The sequence below is a fragment of the Oncorhynchus masou genome, chromosome 8 (assembly GCF_036934945.1).
Source record: "Oncorhynchus masou masou isolate Uvic2021 chromosome 8, UVic_Omas_1.1, whole genome shotgun sequence".
Taxonomy (NCBI): Eukaryota; Metazoa; Chordata; class Actinopteri; order Salmoniformes; family Salmonidae; genus Oncorhynchus; species Oncorhynchus masou.
Window position 1 is genome coordinate 3,995,259 of NC_088219.1, and position 20,742 is coordinate 4,016,000.

The 20,742-nt window shown below is 41.5% G+C and overlaps 1 protein-coding gene across 1 annotated transcript in view; it reads right to left on the reverse strand.

Annotated features, from left to right (window-relative positions):
* The window catches only part of ltn1 (listerin E3 ubiquitin protein ligase 1), a 92,523-nt gene that overhangs the window by 60,317 nt on the left and 11,464 nt on the right, over window positions 1-20,742 (reverse strand). The window contains exons 9-16 of the mRNA XM_064971319.1: window positions 16,537-16,727; window positions 15,948-16,095; window positions 12,281-12,544; window positions 10,750-11,064; window positions 10,391-10,542; window positions 9,557-9,650; window positions 7,156-7,381; window positions 6,252-6,323 (exon numbers count right to left, since the gene is read on the reverse strand). Of these exons, the coding sequence (XP_064827391.1) occupies window positions 6,252-6,323; window positions 7,156-7,381; window positions 9,557-9,650; window positions 10,391-10,542; window positions 10,750-11,064; window positions 12,281-12,544; window positions 15,948-16,095; window positions 16,537-16,727 (1,462 nt within the window). The remainder of the gene's footprint in view (window positions 1-6,251; window positions 6,324-7,155; window positions 7,382-9,556; window positions 9,651-10,390; window positions 10,543-10,749; window positions 11,065-12,280; window positions 12,545-15,947; window positions 16,096-16,536; window positions 16,728-20,742) is intronic.

The window sequence follows — 20,742 nt, forward strand, 5'->3', positions numbered from 1 at the left end:
ACTATACTATATACAATATTACTGCAATACTATATACAATATTACTGCAATACAATAATAATATATACAATATTACTACAATACAATACTATATACAATATTACTGCAATACTATACAATACTATATACAATATTACACAATATACAATATTACTGCAATACTATACAATACTATATACAATATTACTGCAATACAATAATAATATATACAATATTACTACAATACAATATTATATACAATATTACTGCAATACAATACAATATACAATATTACTGCAATACAATACAATACTATATACAATATTACTGCAATACTATACAATATTACTGCAATACTATACAATATACAATATTACTGCAATACTATACAATACTATACAATACTATATACAACATACTAACATACTGTATACTGGATACTTAATGAGTACCCATTCTAACATACTGTATACTGGATACTTAATGAGTACCCATTCTAACATACTGTATACTTAATGAGTACCCATACTAACATACTGTATACTGGATACTTAATGAGTACCCATTCTAACATACTGTATACTGGATACTTAATGAGTACCCATACTAACATACTGTATACTACTTAATGAGTACCCGTACTAACATACTGGATACTTAATGAGTACCCATTCTAACATACTGTATACTACATACTTAATGAGTACCCATACTGTATACTACATACTTAATGATACTTAATACTTCATTCTTTTTGCGCGTTCAGAGCGTTTGTAAATGTGTTTCGCTTTGGGAGCGTTTCAGAGCGCACACTGGACGCTCTGGCTGAGGAGTAGAGTTCATACGAGCGTTCAACGGCAGTCAAGCACCCAAGCTAACTAGCTAGCTAGCTAGCTACATCCAGACACAAATAAGAGATCACCTCACTCTGTGATCATTTTATTCTCCCGAGCAGAGCTGGTTATCCAGAGCGTTGGGTAACTGCACTATTGTAAAGTGGCTGTTCCACTGGATGTCAGAAGGTGAATTCACCAATTTGTAAGTCGCTCTGGATAAGAGCGTCTGCTAAATGACTTAAATGTAAATGTAAATATTACTGCAATATAATACTATATACAATATTACTGCAATACAATAAAATACTATACACAATATTACTGCAATACTATACAATACTATACACAATATTACTGCAATACAATACTATATACAATATTACTGCAATACTATACAATATACAATATTACTGCAATACTATACAATACTATATACAATATTACTGCAATACAATAATATATACAATATTACTACAATACAATACTATATAGAATATTACTGCAATACTATATACAATATTACTGCAATACAATAATAATATATACAATATTACAACAATACAATAATAATATATACAATATTACAACAATACAATAATAATATATACAATATTACTACAATACTATATACAATATTACTGCAATACAATACAATGTACAATATTACTGCAATACTATACAATACTATATACAATATTACTGCAATACTATACAATATACAATATTACTGCAATACTATACAATATACAATATTACTGCAATACAATACTATATACAATATTACTGCAATACAATACAATAATATAAACAATATTACTGCAATACTATACAATACTATACACAATATTACTGCAATACAATACAATACTATATACAATATTACTGCAATACAATAATAATATATACAATATTACTACAATACTATACAATAATATATACAATATTACTACAATACAATATTACTGCAATACTATACAATACTATATACAATATTACTGCAATACTATACAATATTACTGCAAAACTATACAATATTACTGCAATACTATACAATATACAATATTACTGCAATACTATACAATACTATATACAATATTACTGCAATATAATACTATATACAATATTACTCCAATACAATAAAATACTATACACAATATTACTGCAATACTATACAATACTATATACAATATTACTGCAATACTATACAATATACAATATTACTGCAATACTATACAATACTATATACAATATTACTGCAATACAATAATATATACAATATTACTACAATACTATATACAATATTACTGCAATACTATACAATACTACATACAATATTACTGCGATACAATAATAATATATACAATATTACAATACAATAATATATACAATATTACTGCAATACTATACAATACTATATACAATATTACTGCAATACTATACAATATACAATATTACTGCAATACTATACAATACTATATACAATATTACTGCAATACTATACAATACTATATACAATATTACTGCAATATAATACTATATACAATATTACTCCAATACAATAAAATACTATACACAATATTACTGCAATACTATACAATACTATACACAATATTACTGCAATACAATACAATACTATATACAATATTACTGCAATACTATACAATATACAATATTACTGCAATACTATACAATACTATATACAATATTACTGCAATACAATAATATATACAATATTACTACAATACAATACAATATACAATATTACTGCAATACTATACAATATACAATATTACTGCAATACTATACAATATACAATATTACTGCAATACTATATACAATATACAATATTACTGCAATACTATATACAATATTACTGCAATACAATACTATATACAATACTACTGCAATACAATATACAATATTACTGCAATACAATACAATACTATACACAATATTACTGCAATACTATAAAATACTATACACAATATTACTGCAATACAATATAATACTATATACAATATTACTGCAATACAATAATAATATATACAATATTACTGCAATACAATATAATACTATATACAATATTACTGCAATACAATAATAATATATACAATATTACTGCAATACTATACAATAATATATACAATATTACTGCAATACAATACTATATACAATATTACTGCAATACTATACAATAATATACAATATTACTGCAATACAATACAATAATATACAATATTACTGCAATACAATACAATATACAATATTACTGCAATACTATACAATACTATATACAATATTACTGCAATACTATACAATATACAATATTACTGCAATACTATACAATACTATACTATATACAATATTACTGCAATACAATACTATATACAATATTACTGCAATACAATACAATAACATACTATATACAATATTACTGCAATACAATACAATAATATATACAATATTACTGCAATACAATACAATACTAATATATACAATATTACTGCAATATAATACAGAACTATTAAAATACAATAATAATAATAATATATACAATATTACTGCAATACAATAATACTATATACAATATTACTGCAATATAATACAATACAGAACTATTAAAATACATGTTGATATACCCAATATACTTATATACTTGATATACAGTTTATTAGGTACACCCTTCTAGTACCAGGTCAATAATAATAATAATATATACAATATTACTGCAATATAATACAATACAGAACTATTAAAATAAAATAATGTTGATATACAGTTTATTAGGTACACCCTTCTAGTACCGGGTCAGACCCCCTCCCCCTTTGCCTCCAGAACAACCTGAATTCTTCAGGCTTGGAAAAAGTTGCTCAAATGGTATCAAGGGACCTAACGTGTGCCAGAAACACATTCCCCACACCATTACACCACCAGCCACCTTGTTGACAACAAGGCAGGATGGGACCATGGACTCACGCTGCTTACTCCAAATCAACATAATGTAACAGGACCCTGGTCAGACCAGGAAGTGTTTATCCACTTCAGAATGATCCGGCATTGGTGATCACTGGGGCCGCTTCTACTTGTTTTTAGCTGATAGGAGTTGAACCAGGTGTGGCCGTCTGCTGCAGTAGCCGAGATGCGTTCCGAAGATGCCGTTCTGCACGCCATTGTTGTACCGCGCTGTTATTTGTCTGTTCGTGGCCCGCCGATTGGCTTGCAAGATTCTTTCCCTTGGCCTTGGACCTCTCATCAACGCGCTGTTTTCGCCCACAGGACTGCCGCTGACTGGATGTTTGTCAAGCTATTTTTCGGGGGGAGGGAAACCCTTGATACAGTCGTGCGTGAAAAGCCCAGGAGGCCGTTTCTGAGATACTGGAACTGGTGCGCCTGGCACCGACGATCGTCCCACGCTCTTAGGCCACTCGTTTTGTCCCATTTTAAAGTTCAATGGAACAGTAACTGAATGTCTTGATGCCTGTCTGCCTGCTTTATATAGCAAGACACGTGACTCACTGTCTGTAGGAGAGAACCATTTTGGTGAACGGGATGGTGTACTTACCTAAGTGTACAATACTGCTACAATACAATGAAATACTGTTGACATACAATAATAATATAATAAAGCTACAATATTTTACTAATCATACTTTACAATATGTTACACTACTTTAATACACAATTTAATACGGGACATGTTTATTGTCCATTTGTTACAGCAAACAACGGAAATACACTACATGTGCTTTGTCAAACATCTCATTCCAAAATGGCCATTAATATGGAGTTGGTCCCCTATAACATCCTCCACTCTTCTGGGAAGGCTTTCCACTAGATGTTGTAACATTGCTGTGGGGACTATGCTTCCACTCAGCCACAAGACCATTAGTGAGGTGATTAGGCCTGGCTCGCAGTCAGCGTTCCAATTCATCCCAAAGTTGTTCAATGGGGTTGAGGTCAGGGCTCTGTGCAGACCAGTCATGTTCTTCCACACCGATCTCGACAAACCATTTGTCTATGGACCTCGCTTTGTGCGCGGGGGCATTGTTATGCTGAAACAGGAAAGGGCCTTCTCCAAACTGTTGCCACCAAGTCGGAAGCACAGAATCATCTAGAATGTCATTGTATGCTGTAGCGTTAAGATTACCCTTCAACGGAACTAAGTGGCCAAACCCGAACCATGAAAAACATCCCCAGACCAATATTCCTCCTCCACCAAACTTTACAGTTGGCACTATGCATTGGGGCAGGTAGCGTTCTCCTGGCATTCGCCAAACCCAGATTCGTCCATCAGACTGTCAGATGGTGAAGCTTGATTCATCACTCTACAGAACGCGTTTCCACTGCTCCAGAGTCCAATGGCAGAGAGCTTAACACCACTCCAGCCAAAGCTTGGCATTGTGCATGGTGATCTTAGGCTTGTGTGCGGCTGCTCGGCCATGGAAGCCCATTTCAAAAAATAAAACATTTTTTTGTTGTATTTATTGATTGAGATACAGCCTGTTGAGAATGACGTCACAACGCCAGGAACATTTGAGAATGACGTCACAACGCCAGGAACATTTGAGAATGACGTCACAACGCCAGGAACATTTGAGAATGACGTCACAACGCCAGGAACATTTGAGAATGACGTCACAACGCCAGGAACATTGTGAATGACGTCACAACCGACAACGCCAGGAACATTTGAGAATGACGTCACAACGCCAGGAACATTTGAGAATGACGTCACAACTCCAGGAACATTTGAGAATGACGTCACAACTCCAGGAACATTTGAGAATGACGTCACAACTCCAGGAACATTTGAGAATGACGTCACAACTCCAGGAACATTGAGAATGACGTCACAACTCCAGGAACATTGAGAATGACGTCACAACGCCAGTAACATTGAGAATGACGTCACAACGCCAGTAACATTGAGAATGATGTCACAACCGACAACGCCAGGAACATTGTGAATGACGTCACAACGCCAGGAACATTGAGAATGATGTCACAACCGACAAACGCCAGGGACATTGTGAATGACGTCACAATCCGACAAACGCCAGGAACACCGAGAATGACGTCACAACCGACAAACGCCAGGAACACCGAGAATGACGTCACAACCGACAAACGCCAGGAACATTGAGAATGATGTCACAACCGACAAACACCAGGAACACCGAGAATGACGTCACAACCGACAAACGCCAGGAACACCGAGAATGACATCACAACCGACAAACGCCAGGAACACCGTGAAATGTTGAACGCTGTGCACGGCATTTATATTTTCCTGCTGTACCGAACCCAACCGCGGGTTTGATGAACCGTTACACCCTTTTAACATACACGGTTGAGAGGAGCACAGGGTCAAAATCCACAGGGCAGTAGTGCTGGATGGAAGAGAATGTATTGAGCTCCAGGGCACAACATACAGACCTTTAGCCGCGGACAGGGTGGCATGGAGCTTGGCTATCATCTTCTCCACGTACACAGCTCCTATCAGGGGCTCTGGGGAGAAAGACACGAGAGTGGGGTTGGGATAATCAGGCTTTTTTTTCTCTTCAGCAAAGGAAGTTCAAGGAGCAACCCAAATGTTTTTTCCCGGGCACCTAAGGCAATACAATGTAAAAAAAAAATATATATATATATATATATACACACAGGGCTCAAAATTGTCTTTTTTTTTTCATTGTTCACACTTGTGCTCCTAACTTGAAAAAAGTTAGGAGCACCACATTACAAGTTAGGAGCACCACATTACAAGTTAGGAGCACCACATTACAAGTTAGGAGCACCACATTAAAAGTTAGGAGCACCACATTACAAGTTAGGAGCACCACATTAAAAGTTAGGAGCACCACATTAAAAGTTAGGAGCACCACATTAAAAGTTAGGAGCACCACATTAAAAGTTAGGAGCACCACATTAAAAGTTAGGAGCACCACATTAAAAGTTAGGAGCACCACATTACAAGTTAGGAGCACCACATTAAAAGTTAGGAGCACCACATTAAAAGTTAGGAGCACCACATTAAAAGTTAGGAGCACCACATTAAAAGTTAGGAGCACCGGAAATGCAATTGAGATGCAATACATTGGAAAATTATACACAGTCTCGTAAAAAAAAAATATTAGGTTTGTGATAACGACATGCAAAAGATTTGATCAATTCATTGATTGCTGTGATCATTGATCTCCTGAAGAAGCTATCCTTTAGCTATCTTTAGCGATGCACCGATATTACATTTTTGTTCGATACCGATATCCAATATTTTATGTGTGTGTGTGTGTGTGTGTGTGTGTGTGTGTGTGTGTGTGTGTGTGTGTGTGTGTATTCTCACCATTATTATGATGCTGAGACAGTGCTAGGCTGATCAGAGCCCAGCTGTCCCTATTAGGGGCGGAGCCGGAGCCTTTTAGTCCCGCCTCACACAGCTCCTCAGCCAACCCCAGCAGCCGCTCACCCAGAACGGAGCCCTTAAACCAATCACCACACGCCTGCAGAGATACAGGGTCAGCACACGCCTTTTGTATGATCTGGAGAAGAACTCCCCATTTTAGATCCATCTGTAGGTGAGACAGAGAACAGGGCTAGGACCATCTCTAACCAGCATACTATTGAGATACAGAGATAAGAGCTAGGGAATTGTCAGCGACAGAGCTAAGAGTTAGGGGGGAATTGGCAGCTACAGAGCTAGGGGGGAAATGGCAGCTACAGAGCTAAGAGTTAGGGGGGAATTGACAGCTATAGAGCTAGGGAATTGGCAGCTACAGAGTTAGGGGGGAATTGGCAGCTACAGGGCTAGGGGGAATTGGCAGCTACAGAGCTAGGGGGGAATTGGCAGCTACAGAGCTAGGGGGGAATTGGCAGCTACAGAGCTAGGGGGGAATTGGCAGCTACAGAGCTAGGGGGAATTGGCAGCTACAGAGCTAGGGGGAATTGGCAGCTACAGAGCTAGGGGGAATTGGCAGCTACAGAGCTAGGGGGGAATTGGCAGCTACAGAGCTAGGGGGAATTGGCAGCTACAGAGTTAGGGGGAATTGGCAGCTACAGAGTTAGGGGGGAATTGGCAGCTACAGAGCTAAGAGTTAGGGGGAATTGGCAGCTACAGAGCTAAGAGTTAGGGGGGAATTGGCAGCTACAGAGCTAAGAGTTAGGGGGGAATTGGCAGCTACAGAGCTAAGAGTTAGGGGGAATTGGCAGCTACAGAGCGAGGGAATTGGCAGCTACAGAGCTAAGAGTTAGGGGGGAATTGACAGCTACAGAGCTAGGGAATTGGCAGCTACAGAGTTAGGGGGGAATTGGCAGCTACAGGGCTAGATGGGAATTGGCAGCTACAGGGCTAGGGGGGAATTGGCAGCTACAGAGCTAGGGGGGAATTGGCAGCTACAGAGCTAGGGGGAATTGGCAGCTACAGAGCTAGGGGGAATTGGCAGCTACAGAGCTAGGGGGAATTGGCAGCTACAGAGCTAGGGGGAATTGGCAGCTACAGAGCTAGGGGGAATTGGCAGCTACAGAGCTAGGGGGAATTGGCAGCTACAGAGTTAGGGGGAATTGGCAGCTACAGAGTTAGGGGGAATTGGCAGCTACAGAGTTAGGGGGAATTGGCAGCTACAGAGTTAGGGGGGAATTGGCAGCTACAGAGCTAAGAGTTAGGGGGGAATTGGCAGCTACAGAGCTAAGAGTTAGGGGGGAATTGGCAGCTACAGAGCTAAGAGTTAGGGGGGAATTGGCAGCTACAGAGCTAAGAGTTAGGGGGAATTGACAGCTACAGAGCTAAGAGTTAGGGGGGAATTGGCAGCTACAGAGCGAGGGAATTGGCAGCTACAGAGCTAAGAGTTAGGGGGTATTGGCAGCTACAGAGTTAGGGGGTATTGGCAGCTACAGAGTTAGGGGGAATTGGCAGCTACAGAGCTAGGGAATTGGCAGCTACAGAGCTAGGGAATTGGCAGCTACAGAGCTAGGGAATTGGCAGCTACAGAGTTAGGGGGAATTGGCAGCTACAGAGCTAGGGGGAATTGGCAGCTACAGAGCTAGGGGGAATTGGCAGCTACAGAGCTAGGGGGAATTGGCAGCTACAGAGCTAGGGGGAATTGGCAGCTACAGAGCTAGGGGGAATTGGCAGCTACAGAGCTAGGGGGAATTGGCAGCTACAGAGCTAGGGGGGAATTGGCAGCTACAGAGCTAGGGGGGAATTGGCAGCTACAGAGCTAGGGGGGAATTGGCAGCTACAGAGCTAGGGGGGAATTGGCAGCTACAGAGCTAGGGGGGAATTGCCAGCTACAGAGCTAGGGGGGAATTGCCAGCTACAGAGCTAGGGGGGAATAGCCAGCTACAGAGCTAGGGGGAATTGCCAGCTACAGAGCTAGGGGGGAATTGCCAGCTACAGAGCTAGGGGGGAATTGCCAGCTACAGAGCTAGGGAATTGCCAGCTACAGAGCTAGGGAATTGCCAGCGACAGAGCTAAGAGTTAGGGGGAAATTGACAGCTACAGAGCTAAGAGTTATGGGGGAATTGGCAGCGACAGAGCTAGAGGGGAATTGGCAGCTACAGAGCTACGAGTTAGGGGGGAATTGACAGCTACAGAGCTAAGAGTTAGGGGGGAATTGGCAGCGACAGAGCTAGAGGGGAATTGGCAGCTACAGAGCTAAGAGTTAGGGGGGAATTGGCAGCTACAGAGCTAAGAGTTAGGGGGGAATTGACAGAGAGTTACATCAATGATAGTTAAGAGTTGACGTTACCGTGGTGATATGGTTGAGGATGCGTGTAGTCTCCTGTGGACTGCAACAGCGTAGAGAACTGAACACCATCTCTACCAGGTAGCTGGTGTCTCTCCTGTAATATAATATGAGTAAACTGAACGCCTCTGAACTTTAGTCACTGTTACTAGCCGGCTACCACCCGGTTTTACAGTCGAACCCTCTTCCTGGAGATCTACTGTCCTGTAGGTTTTACAGCCCAACCCTCTTCCTGGAGATCTAGTGTCCTGTAGGTTCAGTCCAACCTCTTCCTGGAGATCTACTTGGTTTTCCGGGTTTTGAAACTACAGGACAGTAGATCTCCAGGAAGAGGGTTGGACTGTAAAACCAACCGCCCTTGACAGCCATATTGATTGACAACCATATTGATTGACAGTCATATTGATTGACATCCATATTGATTGACAGCCATATTAATTGACAACCATATTGATTGATAGCTATATTGATTGACAGCCATATTGATTGACATCCATATTGATTGACATCCATATTGATTGACATCCATATTGATTGTTGACGTTCATGTGGATGTACACAACCAAAATACATTTCTAGTATAATTTTCTGCTTGTCAATCAATATGAGATTCCAGTAATAAATAGTAATTATCAAGACGCTTTTAAAGCACCTTATAACAATGAGATATTCACTACAGATCCTGGTTCGATTCCAGGCTGAATCACATCCGGCCGTGATTGGGTGTCCCATACGACGACGCACAATTGGCCCAGCGTCATTCGGCATATATAATATATATATATATAAATAAATAAAATATATACATATTTATATTTTAATGAATGTGTAAATGACCTGTCCTCCTGCCCCAGCCACAGCACCACATGCTCCAATAGAAACCGTACAGCAGGGTTACCGGGGGGGGGCACCCCACATCCCCCTCCTCCGTCTGCCTTCTGCTCATCCTCCCCTTTTAATTTCTCCTCTTCTGATGAGACGAGCAGCATCTGGGGGGGGGGGGAAACAAAAGAGAAATCATTATATAACTACGAGTTAGAATCAATATAATGCAAATGAAGTATGATGTTAAAAGGTGACTTCCTGCGATCCAATATGCAAAATATATCTGTGATTGATAATGTTACTGTGAAGAAAATAACAGTTTATCTCCAATAAGGAGGAAATTGACTCAAAGTAAAGGACGGAAGACTCACGGTGAAGACCCTGGGGGTATGGAAGGAGCGAAGAAGTAGAGAGAGGTACACCAGGTGTCTCTCTGAGTTCTTATCATTCACACGGGAGTAACTGATCTGTGCCTGCTGACAGACAATCTCCTCCAGGTGCCAGCTCTTCAGGGGGCCCTCGGCCGTCTCCTGGCCCAGCTCAGGGGCCTCCAGCTGGGCATACTTCAGCGCCACCTCCTCCTCTTCCTCTGGAGAACCAGAACTCTCTGGCTCAGAGAAACAGATCTTCACCGTTCTCTTCTTCTTGGTCTGCTTCCTGCCTGCACTCACTGGACTCTGCATCACCTGGAGGAGACATAGTTTGGATAGAAATAATAAGAGACAGAGAGCGAAAGACAGAGCAAGAGAGAAACAGAGACAGAAAGATGGAGACACAGAGCGGGACACACCGAGCGAAACAGACACACAGAGCGAAACAGACACACAGAGCGAAACAGACACACAGAGAGAAACAGACACACAGAGAGAGACAGACACACAGAGAGACAGACACACAGAGAGAGACAGACACACAGAGCGAAACAGACACACAGAGCGAAACAGACACACAGAGCGAAACAGACACACAGAGCGAAACAGACACACAGAGAGAAACAGACACACAGAGAGAGACAGACACACAGAGCGAAACAGACACACAGAGAGAGACAGACACACAGAGAGACAGACACACAGAGAGAGACAGACACACAGAGAGAGACAGACACACAGAGCGAAACAGACACACAGAGAGAAACAGACACACAGAGAGAGACAGACACACAGAGAGAGACAGACACACAGAGCGAAACAGACACACAGAGCGAAACAGACACACAGAGAGAAACAGACACACAGAGAGAGACAGACACACAGAGCGAAACAGACACACAGAGCGAAACAGACACACAGAGCGAAACAGACACACAGAGCGAAACAGACACACAGAGAGAAACAGACACACAGAGAGAGACAGACACACAGAGCGAAACAGACACACAGAGAGAGACAGACACACAGAGAGACAGACACACAGAGAGAGACAGACACACAGAGCGAAACAGACACACAGAGAGAAACAGACACACAGAGAGAGACAGACACACAGAGAGAGACAGACACACAGAGCGAAACAGACACACAGAGCGAAACAGACACACAGAGAGAAACAGACACACAGAGCGAAACAGACACACAGAGCGAAACAGACACACAGAGAGAGACAGACACACAGAGAGACAGACACACAGAGAGAGACAGACACACAGAGAGAGACAGACACACAGAGCGAAACAGACACACAGAGAGAAACAGACACACAGAGAGAGACAGACACACAGAGAGAGACAGACACACAGAGAGAGACAGACACACAGAGAGAGACAGACACACAGAGAGACAGACACACAGAGAGACAGACACACAGAGAGACAGACACACAGAGAGAGACAGACACACAGAGAGAGACAGACACACAGAGTGAAACACTTAGAGACAGACAAACAGGCAGGCAGACACACACCTGTAACAGCGAGGACATTCCTTCTAGGTCTTTCTGCTCCAGACTCTCACTCTGTACACGACGGGCGAACATCACTCTAAGCCCCTCCCAGAAGTCTGCCAGCAGCCTATCAAAGACAACCTCGTTCTCTCCCTCGCTAAGCACACCCACATCTTGAAGTCCAGCCCTCTTCTCCCAGGAGACGAGCATGTCCGTAACCAATGGGAAAAGGGGCCCGGCTTGGAGGGAGGGGCTTCCCAGGGCACTGTCGATGAGGGGGAGGAGCTATGGACAGAGAGGAAAGACAAATGATAATTCTGTGTATGTGCATGTTGTTACCTGTTGTTACCTGGTGTTACCTGTTGTTACCTGTTGTTACCTGGTGTTACCTGTTGTTACCTGGTGTTCTAGGAGCATGTTGTTACCTGTTGTTCTAGGAGCATGTTGTTACCTGTTGTTCTAGGAGCATGTTGTTACCTGGTGTTACCTGTTGTTACCTGTTGTTACCTGTTGTTACCTGGTGTTACCTGTTGTTACCTGTTGTTACCTGGTGTTACCTGTTGTTACCTGTTGTTACCTGGTGTTACCTGTTGTTACCTGTTGTTCTAGGAGCCTGGTGTTACCTGTTGTTACCTGTTGTTACCTGGTGTTACCTGTTGTTACCTGTTGTTACCTGTTGTTACCTGTTGTTACCTGGTGTTACCTGTTGTTACCTGTTGTTACCTGTTGTTACCTGTTGTTACCTGTTGTTCTAGGAGCATGTTGTTACCTGTTGTTACCTGGTGTTCTAGGAGCATGTTGTTACCTGTTGTTACCTGTTACCTGTTGTTACCTGGTGTTACCTGGTGTTACCTGTTGTTCTAGGAGCATGTTGTTACCTGTTACCTGTTGTTACCTGGTGTTACCTGGTGTTACCTGGTGTTCTAGGAGCATGTTGTTACCTGTTGTTACCTGGTGTTCTAGGAGCATATTGTTACCTGTTGTTACCTGTTGTTACCTGTTGTTACCTGGTGTTCTAGGAGCATGTTGTTACCTGTTGTTACCTGGTGTTCTAGGAGCATGTTGTTACCTGTTGTTACCTGTTGTTACCTGGTGTTCTAGGAGCATGTTGTTACCTGTTGTTACCTGTTGTTACCTGGTGTTCTAGGAGCATGTTGTTACCTGTTGTTCTAGGAGCATGTTGTTACCTGTTGTTACCTGTTGTTCTAGGAGCATGTTGTTACCTGTTGTTCTAGGAGCATGTTGTTACCTGTTGTTCTAGGAGCATGTTTTTACCTGTTGTTCTAGGAGCATGTTCTTTACCTGTTGTTCTAGGAGCATGTTATTACCTGTTGTTACCTGTTGTTCTAGGAGCATGTTGTTACCTGTTGTTCTAGGAGCATGTTGTTACCTGTTGTTCTAGGAGCATGTTGTTACCTGTTGTTCTAGGAGCATGTTGTTACCTGTTGTTCTAGGAGCATGTTGTTACCTGTTGTTCTAGGAGCATGTTGTTACCTGTTGTTCTAGGAGCATGTTTTTACCTGTTGTTCTAGGAGCATGTTGTTACCTGTTGTTCTAGGAGCATGTTGTTACCTGTTGTTCTAGGAGCATGTTGTTACCTGTTGTTCTAGGAGCATGTTGTTACCTGTTGTTCTAGGAGCATGTTGTTACCTGTTGTTCTAGGAGCATGTTGTTACCTGTTGTTCTAGGAGCATGTTCGTTACCTGTTGTTCTAGGAGCATGTTCTTTACCTGTTGTTCTAGGAGCATGGTGTTACCTGTTGTTCTAGGAGCATGTTCTTTATCTGTTGTTCTAGGAGCATGTTGTTACCTGTTGTTCTAGGAGCATGTTCTTTACCTGTTGTTCTAGGAGCATGTTGTTACCTGTTGTTACCTGTTGTTACCTGTTGTTCTAGGAGCATGTTGTTACCTGTTGTTACCTGGTGTTCTAGGAGCATGTTGTTACCTGTTGTTACCTGTTGTTACCTGGTGTTCTAGGAGCATGTTGTTACCTGTTGTTACCTGTTGTTACCTGTTGTTACCTGTTGTTCTAGGAGCATGTTGTTACCTGTTGTTACCTGGTGTTACCTGTTGTTCTAGGAGCATGTTGTTACCTGTTGTTACCTGTTACCTGTTGTTACCTGGTGTTACCTGGTGTTCTAGGAGCATGTTGTTACCTGTTGTTACCTGGTGTTCTAGGAGCATATTGTTACCTGTTGTTACCTGTTGTTACCTGTTGTTCTAGGAGCATGTTGTTACCTGTTGTTCTAGGAGCATGTTGTTACCTGTTGTTCTAGGAGCATGTTGTTACCTGTTGTTCTAGGAGCATGTTGTTACCTGTTGTTCTAGGAGCATGTTGTTACCTGTTGTTCTAGGAGCATGTTGTTACCTGTTGTTCTAGGAGCATGTTCGTTACCTGTTGTTCTAGGAGCATGTTCTTTACCTGTTGTTCTAGGAGCATGGTGTTACCTGTTGTTCTAGGAGCATGTTCTTTATCTGTTGTTCTAGGAGCATGTTGTTACCTGTTGTTCTAGGAGCATGTTCTTTACCTGTTGTTCTAGGAGCATGTTGTTACCTGTTGTTACCTGTTGTTACCTGTTGTTCTAGGAGCATGTTGTTACCTGTTGTTACCTGGTGTTCTAGGAGCATGTTGTTACCTGTTGTTACCTGTTGTTACCTGGTGTTCTAGGAGCATGTTGTTACCTGTTGTTACCTGTTGTTACCTGTTGTTACCTGTTGTTCTAGGAGCATGTTGTTACCTGTTGTTACCTGGTGTTACCTGTTGTTCTAGGAGCATGTTGTTACCTGTTGTTACCTGTTACCTGTTGTTACCTGGTGTTACCTGGTGTTCTAGGAGCATGTTGTTACCTGTTGTTACCTGGTGTTCTAGGAGCATATTGTTACCTGTTGTTACCTGTTGTTACCTGTTGTTCTAGGAGCATGTTGTTACCTGTTGTTACCTGTTGTTACCTGTTGTTACCTGGTGTTCTAGGAGCATGTTGTTACCTGTTGTTACCTGGTGTTCTAGGAGCATGTTGTTACCTGTTGTTACCTGTTGTTACCTGGTGTTCTAGGAGCATGTTGTTACCTGTTGTTCTAGGAGCATGTTGTTACCTGTTGTTACCTGTTGTTCTAGGAGCATGTTGTTACCTGTTGTTCTAGGAGCATGTTGTTACCTGTTGTTCTAGGAGCATGTTTTTACCTGTTGTTCTAGGAGCATGTTCTTTACCTGTTGTTCTAGGAGCATGTTATTACCTGTTGTTACCTGTTGTTCTAGGAGCATGTTGTTACCTGTTGTTCTAGGAGCATGTTGTTACCTGTTGTTCTAGGAGCATGTTGTTACCTGTTGTTCTAGGAGCATGTTGTTACCTGTTGTTCTAGGAGCATGTTGTTACCTGTTGTTCTAGGAGCATGTTGTTACCTGTTGTTCTAGGAGCATGTTGTTACCTGTTGTTCTAGGAGCATGTTGTTACCTGTTGTTCTAGGAGCATGTTGTTACCTGTTGTTCTAGGAGCATGTTGTTACCTGTTGTTCTAGGAGCATGTTGTTACCTGTTGTTCTAGGAGCATGTTGTTACCTGTTGTTCTAGGAGCATGTTGTTACCTGTTGTTCTAGGAGCATGTTCTTTACCTGTTGTTCTAGGAGCATGTTCTTTACCTGTTGTTCTAGGAGCATGTTGTTACCTGTTGTTCTAGCAGCATGTTCTTTACCTGTTGTTCTAGGAGCATGGTGCGTATCCGTGTGTGTTCCTCCTCCTCCCCAGTGTTCTGTAACAGAGTGTATCTCAAACACTCTACTGCCGACACCACTATAGCAGCACTCTCTGACGGACTGGACATAGCACGCTCACTGGACAAGCTGCAACGCACACACACACACACAGGGTTAAACACTTCAGCTGGACTCTCCGATGGGATAACACACACTCCCCCCGCCCTCTCCTCCACCACCCGCCCTCTCCTCCACCACCCTCCTTCTCCTCCACCACCCGCCCTCTCCTCCACCACCACCCCCCTTCCTCCTCCACCACCCCCCTTCCTCCTCCACCACCCGCCCTCTCCTCCACCACCCCCCTTCCTCCTCCACCACCCGCCCTCTCCTCCACCACCCGCCCTCTCCTCCACCACCCGCCCTCTCCTCCACCACCCGCCCTCTCCTCCACCACCACCCCCCTTCCTCCTCCACCACCCGCCTTCCTCCTCCACCACCCGCCCTCTCCTCCACCACCCGGCCTCTCCTCCACCACCCGGCCTCTCCTCCACCACCCGCCCTCTCCTCCACCACCCGCCCTCTCCTTACCCTTGTATGAGACAGCTGCAGAAGGTCGTGTAGAAGTCTAGGTTAGGTGTAGTGACCTCAGAGGGTAGTTTACTGATGAGGGGTAGCAGGTTAGGGTGGAGGGCTGTGGCTAAACCTTTACCCCCATCCTTTAACAGGGACCACAGTTTAGGCAGAACAGCCTTCCTGGCGTTGACATGACTCCAACAGTCCTGGAACAGAGACAGAGAGCGTGCTGGGTAACGATGACCCAGGAAAATGACACGTTGTCCATCAACTAATAAAGCCTATGATTTAATAAATGCAAAAGCCATTTTACAAACATCTGACTGAATTCTGAAGGTGTCGAGCATACTAGAAGAGGGATGGAGTTAGGTCTTCCTCTCGTGGTGCACAGTTATCTGACTTCTAGATCAATGGCATAGTTACATAAACAAGTTTGAGAGGCTGGAGGAGGGGCTAGAGGAGGGGCTAGAGGAGAGGCAAGAGGAGAGGCAAGAGGAGGGGCTAGAGGAGGGGCTAGAGGAGGGGCTAGAGGAGGGACTAGAGGAGGGACTAGAGGAGGGACTAGAGGAGAAGATGGAGTAGGGGCTAGAAGAGGGGCTAGAAGACGGGCTAGAGGAGGGGCTAGAAGAGGGGCTAGAAGAGGGGCTAGAAGAGGGGCTAGAAGAGGGGCTAGAAGAGGGGCTAGAAGAGGGGCTAGAAGAGGGGCTAGAAGAGGGGCTAGAAGAGGGGCTAGAAGAGGGGCTAGAAGAGGGGCTAGAGGAGGGGCTAGAGGAGGGGCTAGAGGAGGGGCAAGAGGAGGGGCTAGAGGAGGGGCTAGAGGAGGGGCTAGAAGAGGGGCTAGAAGAGGGGCTAGAAGAGGGACTAGAGGAGAAGATGGAGTAGGGGCTAGAAGAGGGGCTAGAAGAGGGGCTAGAAGAGGGGCTGCATCAATTCAGTAACAACAGACGAGCAGCATTTTGGGTAATGAGGAGGAAATCAAATGAATAGATAAATGAATTGACCTGGCGATTCATGTTTGCATCGGTTTTCTGATTATCGGTGAAGCCCTGTGGAAATTACCATCACCAAATACAATATATATATATATATATATATGTATGTACTTTTTGGGCTTTAAAATGTGTTTATTTCGATCAACTTCGATACCCACGTTGAATTATTTGGAAGTTCGCTACAAAATGGAGAATAAATTCAATACTGGTCCATTCTGACTACTAGATATTTAATTAAATAGTGATCCATTCTGACTACTAGATATTTAATTAAATAGTGATCCATTCTGACTACTAGATATTTAATTAAATAGTGATACATTCTGACTACTAGGTATTTAATGAATAGTGATCCATTCTGACTACTAGATATTTAATTAAATAGTGATCCATTCTGACTACTAGATATTTAATTAAATAGTGATCCATTCTGACTACTAGGTATTTAATTAAATAGTGATCCATTCTGACTACTAGGTATTTAATTAAATAGTGATCCATTCGGACTACTAGATATTTAATTAAATAGTGATCCATTCTGACTACTAGATATTTAATTAAATAGTGATCCATTCTGACTACTCGATATTTAATTAAATAGTGATCCATTCTGACTACTCGATATTTAATTAAATAGTGATCCATTCTGACTACTAGATATTTAATTAAATAGTGATCCATTCTGACTACTAGATATTGAATTAAATAGTGATCCATTCTGACTACTAGATATTTAATTAAATAGTGATCCATTCTGACTACTAGATATTGAATTAAATAGTGATCCATTCTGACTACTAGATATTTAATTAAATAGCGATCCATTCTGACCTCTAGATATTTAATTAAATAGCGATCCATTCTGACTACTAGATATTTACTTAAATAGCGATCCATTCTGACTACTAGATATTTAATTAAATAGCGATCCATTCTGACTACTAGATATTTAATGAAATAGCGATCCATTCTGACTACTAGATATTTAATGAAATAGCGATCCATTCTGACTACTAGATATTTAATGAAATAGCGATCCATTCTGACTACTAGATATTTAATGAAATAGTGATCCATTCTGACTACTAGATATTTAATTTAAATAGTGATCCATACTGACTACTAGATATTTAATTAAATAGTGATCCATTCTGACTACTAGATATTTAATTAAATAGTGATCCATTCTGACTACTAGATATTTAATTAAATAGTGATCCATTCTGACTACTAGATATTTAATTAAATAGTGATCCATTCTGACTACTAGATATTTAATTAAATAGTGATCCATTCTGACTACTAGATATTTAATTAAATAGTGATCCATTCTGATTACTAGATATTTAATTAAATAGTGATCCATTCTGACTACTAGATATTTAATTAAATAGTGATCCATTCTGACTACTAGATATTTAATTAAATAGTGATCCATTCTGACTACTAGATATTTAATTAAATAGTGATCCATTCTGACTACTAGATATTTAATTAAATAGTGATCCATTCTGACTACTATATATTTAATTAAATAGTGATCCATTCTGACTACTAGATATTTAATTAAATAGTGATCCATTCTGACTAGTAGATATTTAATTAAATAGTGATCCATTCTGACTAGTAGATATTTAATTAAATAGTGATCCATTCTGACTACTAGATATTTAATTAAATAGCGATCCATTCTGACTACTAGATATTTAATTAAATAGTGATCCATTCTGACTACTAGATATTTAATTAAATAGTGATCCATTCTGACTACTAGATATTTAATTAAATAGTGATCCATTCTGACTACTAGATATTTAATTAAATAGTGATCCATTCTGACTACTATATATTTAATTAAATAGTGATCCATTCTGACTACTAGATATTTAATTAAATAGTGATCCATTCTGACTAGTAGATATTTAATTAAATAGTGATCCATTCTGACTAGTAGATATTTAATTAAATAGTGATCCATTCTGACTACTAGATATTTAATTAAATAGCGATCCATTCTGACTACTAGATATTTAATTAAATAGTGATCCATTCTGACTACTAGATATTTAATTAAATAGTGATCCATTCTGACTACTAGATATTTAATTAAATAGTGATCCATTCTGACTACTAGATATTTAATTAAATAGTGATCCATTCTGACTACTAGATATTTAATTAAATAGTGATCCATTCTGACTAGTAGATATTTAATTAAATAGTGATCCATTCTGACTAGTAGATATTTAATTAAATAGTGATCCATTCTGACTACTAGATATTTAATTAAATAGCGATCCATTCTGACTACTAGATATTTAATTAAATAGTGATCCATTCTGACTACTAGATATTTAATTAAATAGTGATCCATTCTGACTACTAGATATTTAATTAAATAGTGATCCATTCTGACCACTACATTTGTGGTCACACAGGACTACATGCTGACACAGGCCAGCAGGCCACGGGAAGCTCGCTCCCTCATTCACACGGACGAAAGCTGCGGTGTCAACGAGCCTGTCAAATGGAGACGGAGTTGCTGACCAATGTCTATGGGACCGACCAGAATGGAGAACAGAGAGTCACCGTGTTCTCTATTTAACAGTGCTAACAGTCACTCTAAAAAGAGACGTAATTCTGATGATCGTATTTGCCGTCCATTTCTGTTTTTCCAATGTTGAACTGGCTCGGTTCTAGGTGACCTGGCACGGTTCTAGGTGACCTGGCTCGGTTCTAGGTGACCTGGCACGGTTCTAGGTGACCTGGCTCGGTTCTAGGTGACCTGGCTCGGTTCTCGGTGACCCGGCTCGGTTCTCGGTGACCCGGCTCGGTTCTAGGTGACCCGGCTCGGTTCTAGGTGACCCGGCTCGGTTCTAGGTGACCCGGCTCGGTTCTAGGTGACCTGGCTCGGTTCTCAGTGACCCGGCTCGGTTCTAGGTGACCTGGCTCGGTTCTCAGTGACCCGGCTCGGTTCTAGGTGACCTGGCTCGGTTCTAGGTGACCCGGCTCGGTTCTAGGTGACCCGGCTTGGTTCTCAGTGACCCGGCTCGGTTCTAGGTGACCCGGCTCGGTTCTCTGTGACCCGGCTCGGATCTAGGTGACCCGGCTCGGTTCTAGGTGACCCGGCTCGGTTCTAGGTGACCTGGCTCGGTTCTCAGTGACCCGGCTCGGTTCTAGGTGACCTGGCTCGGTTCTAGGTGACCCGGCTCGGTTCTAGGTGACCCGG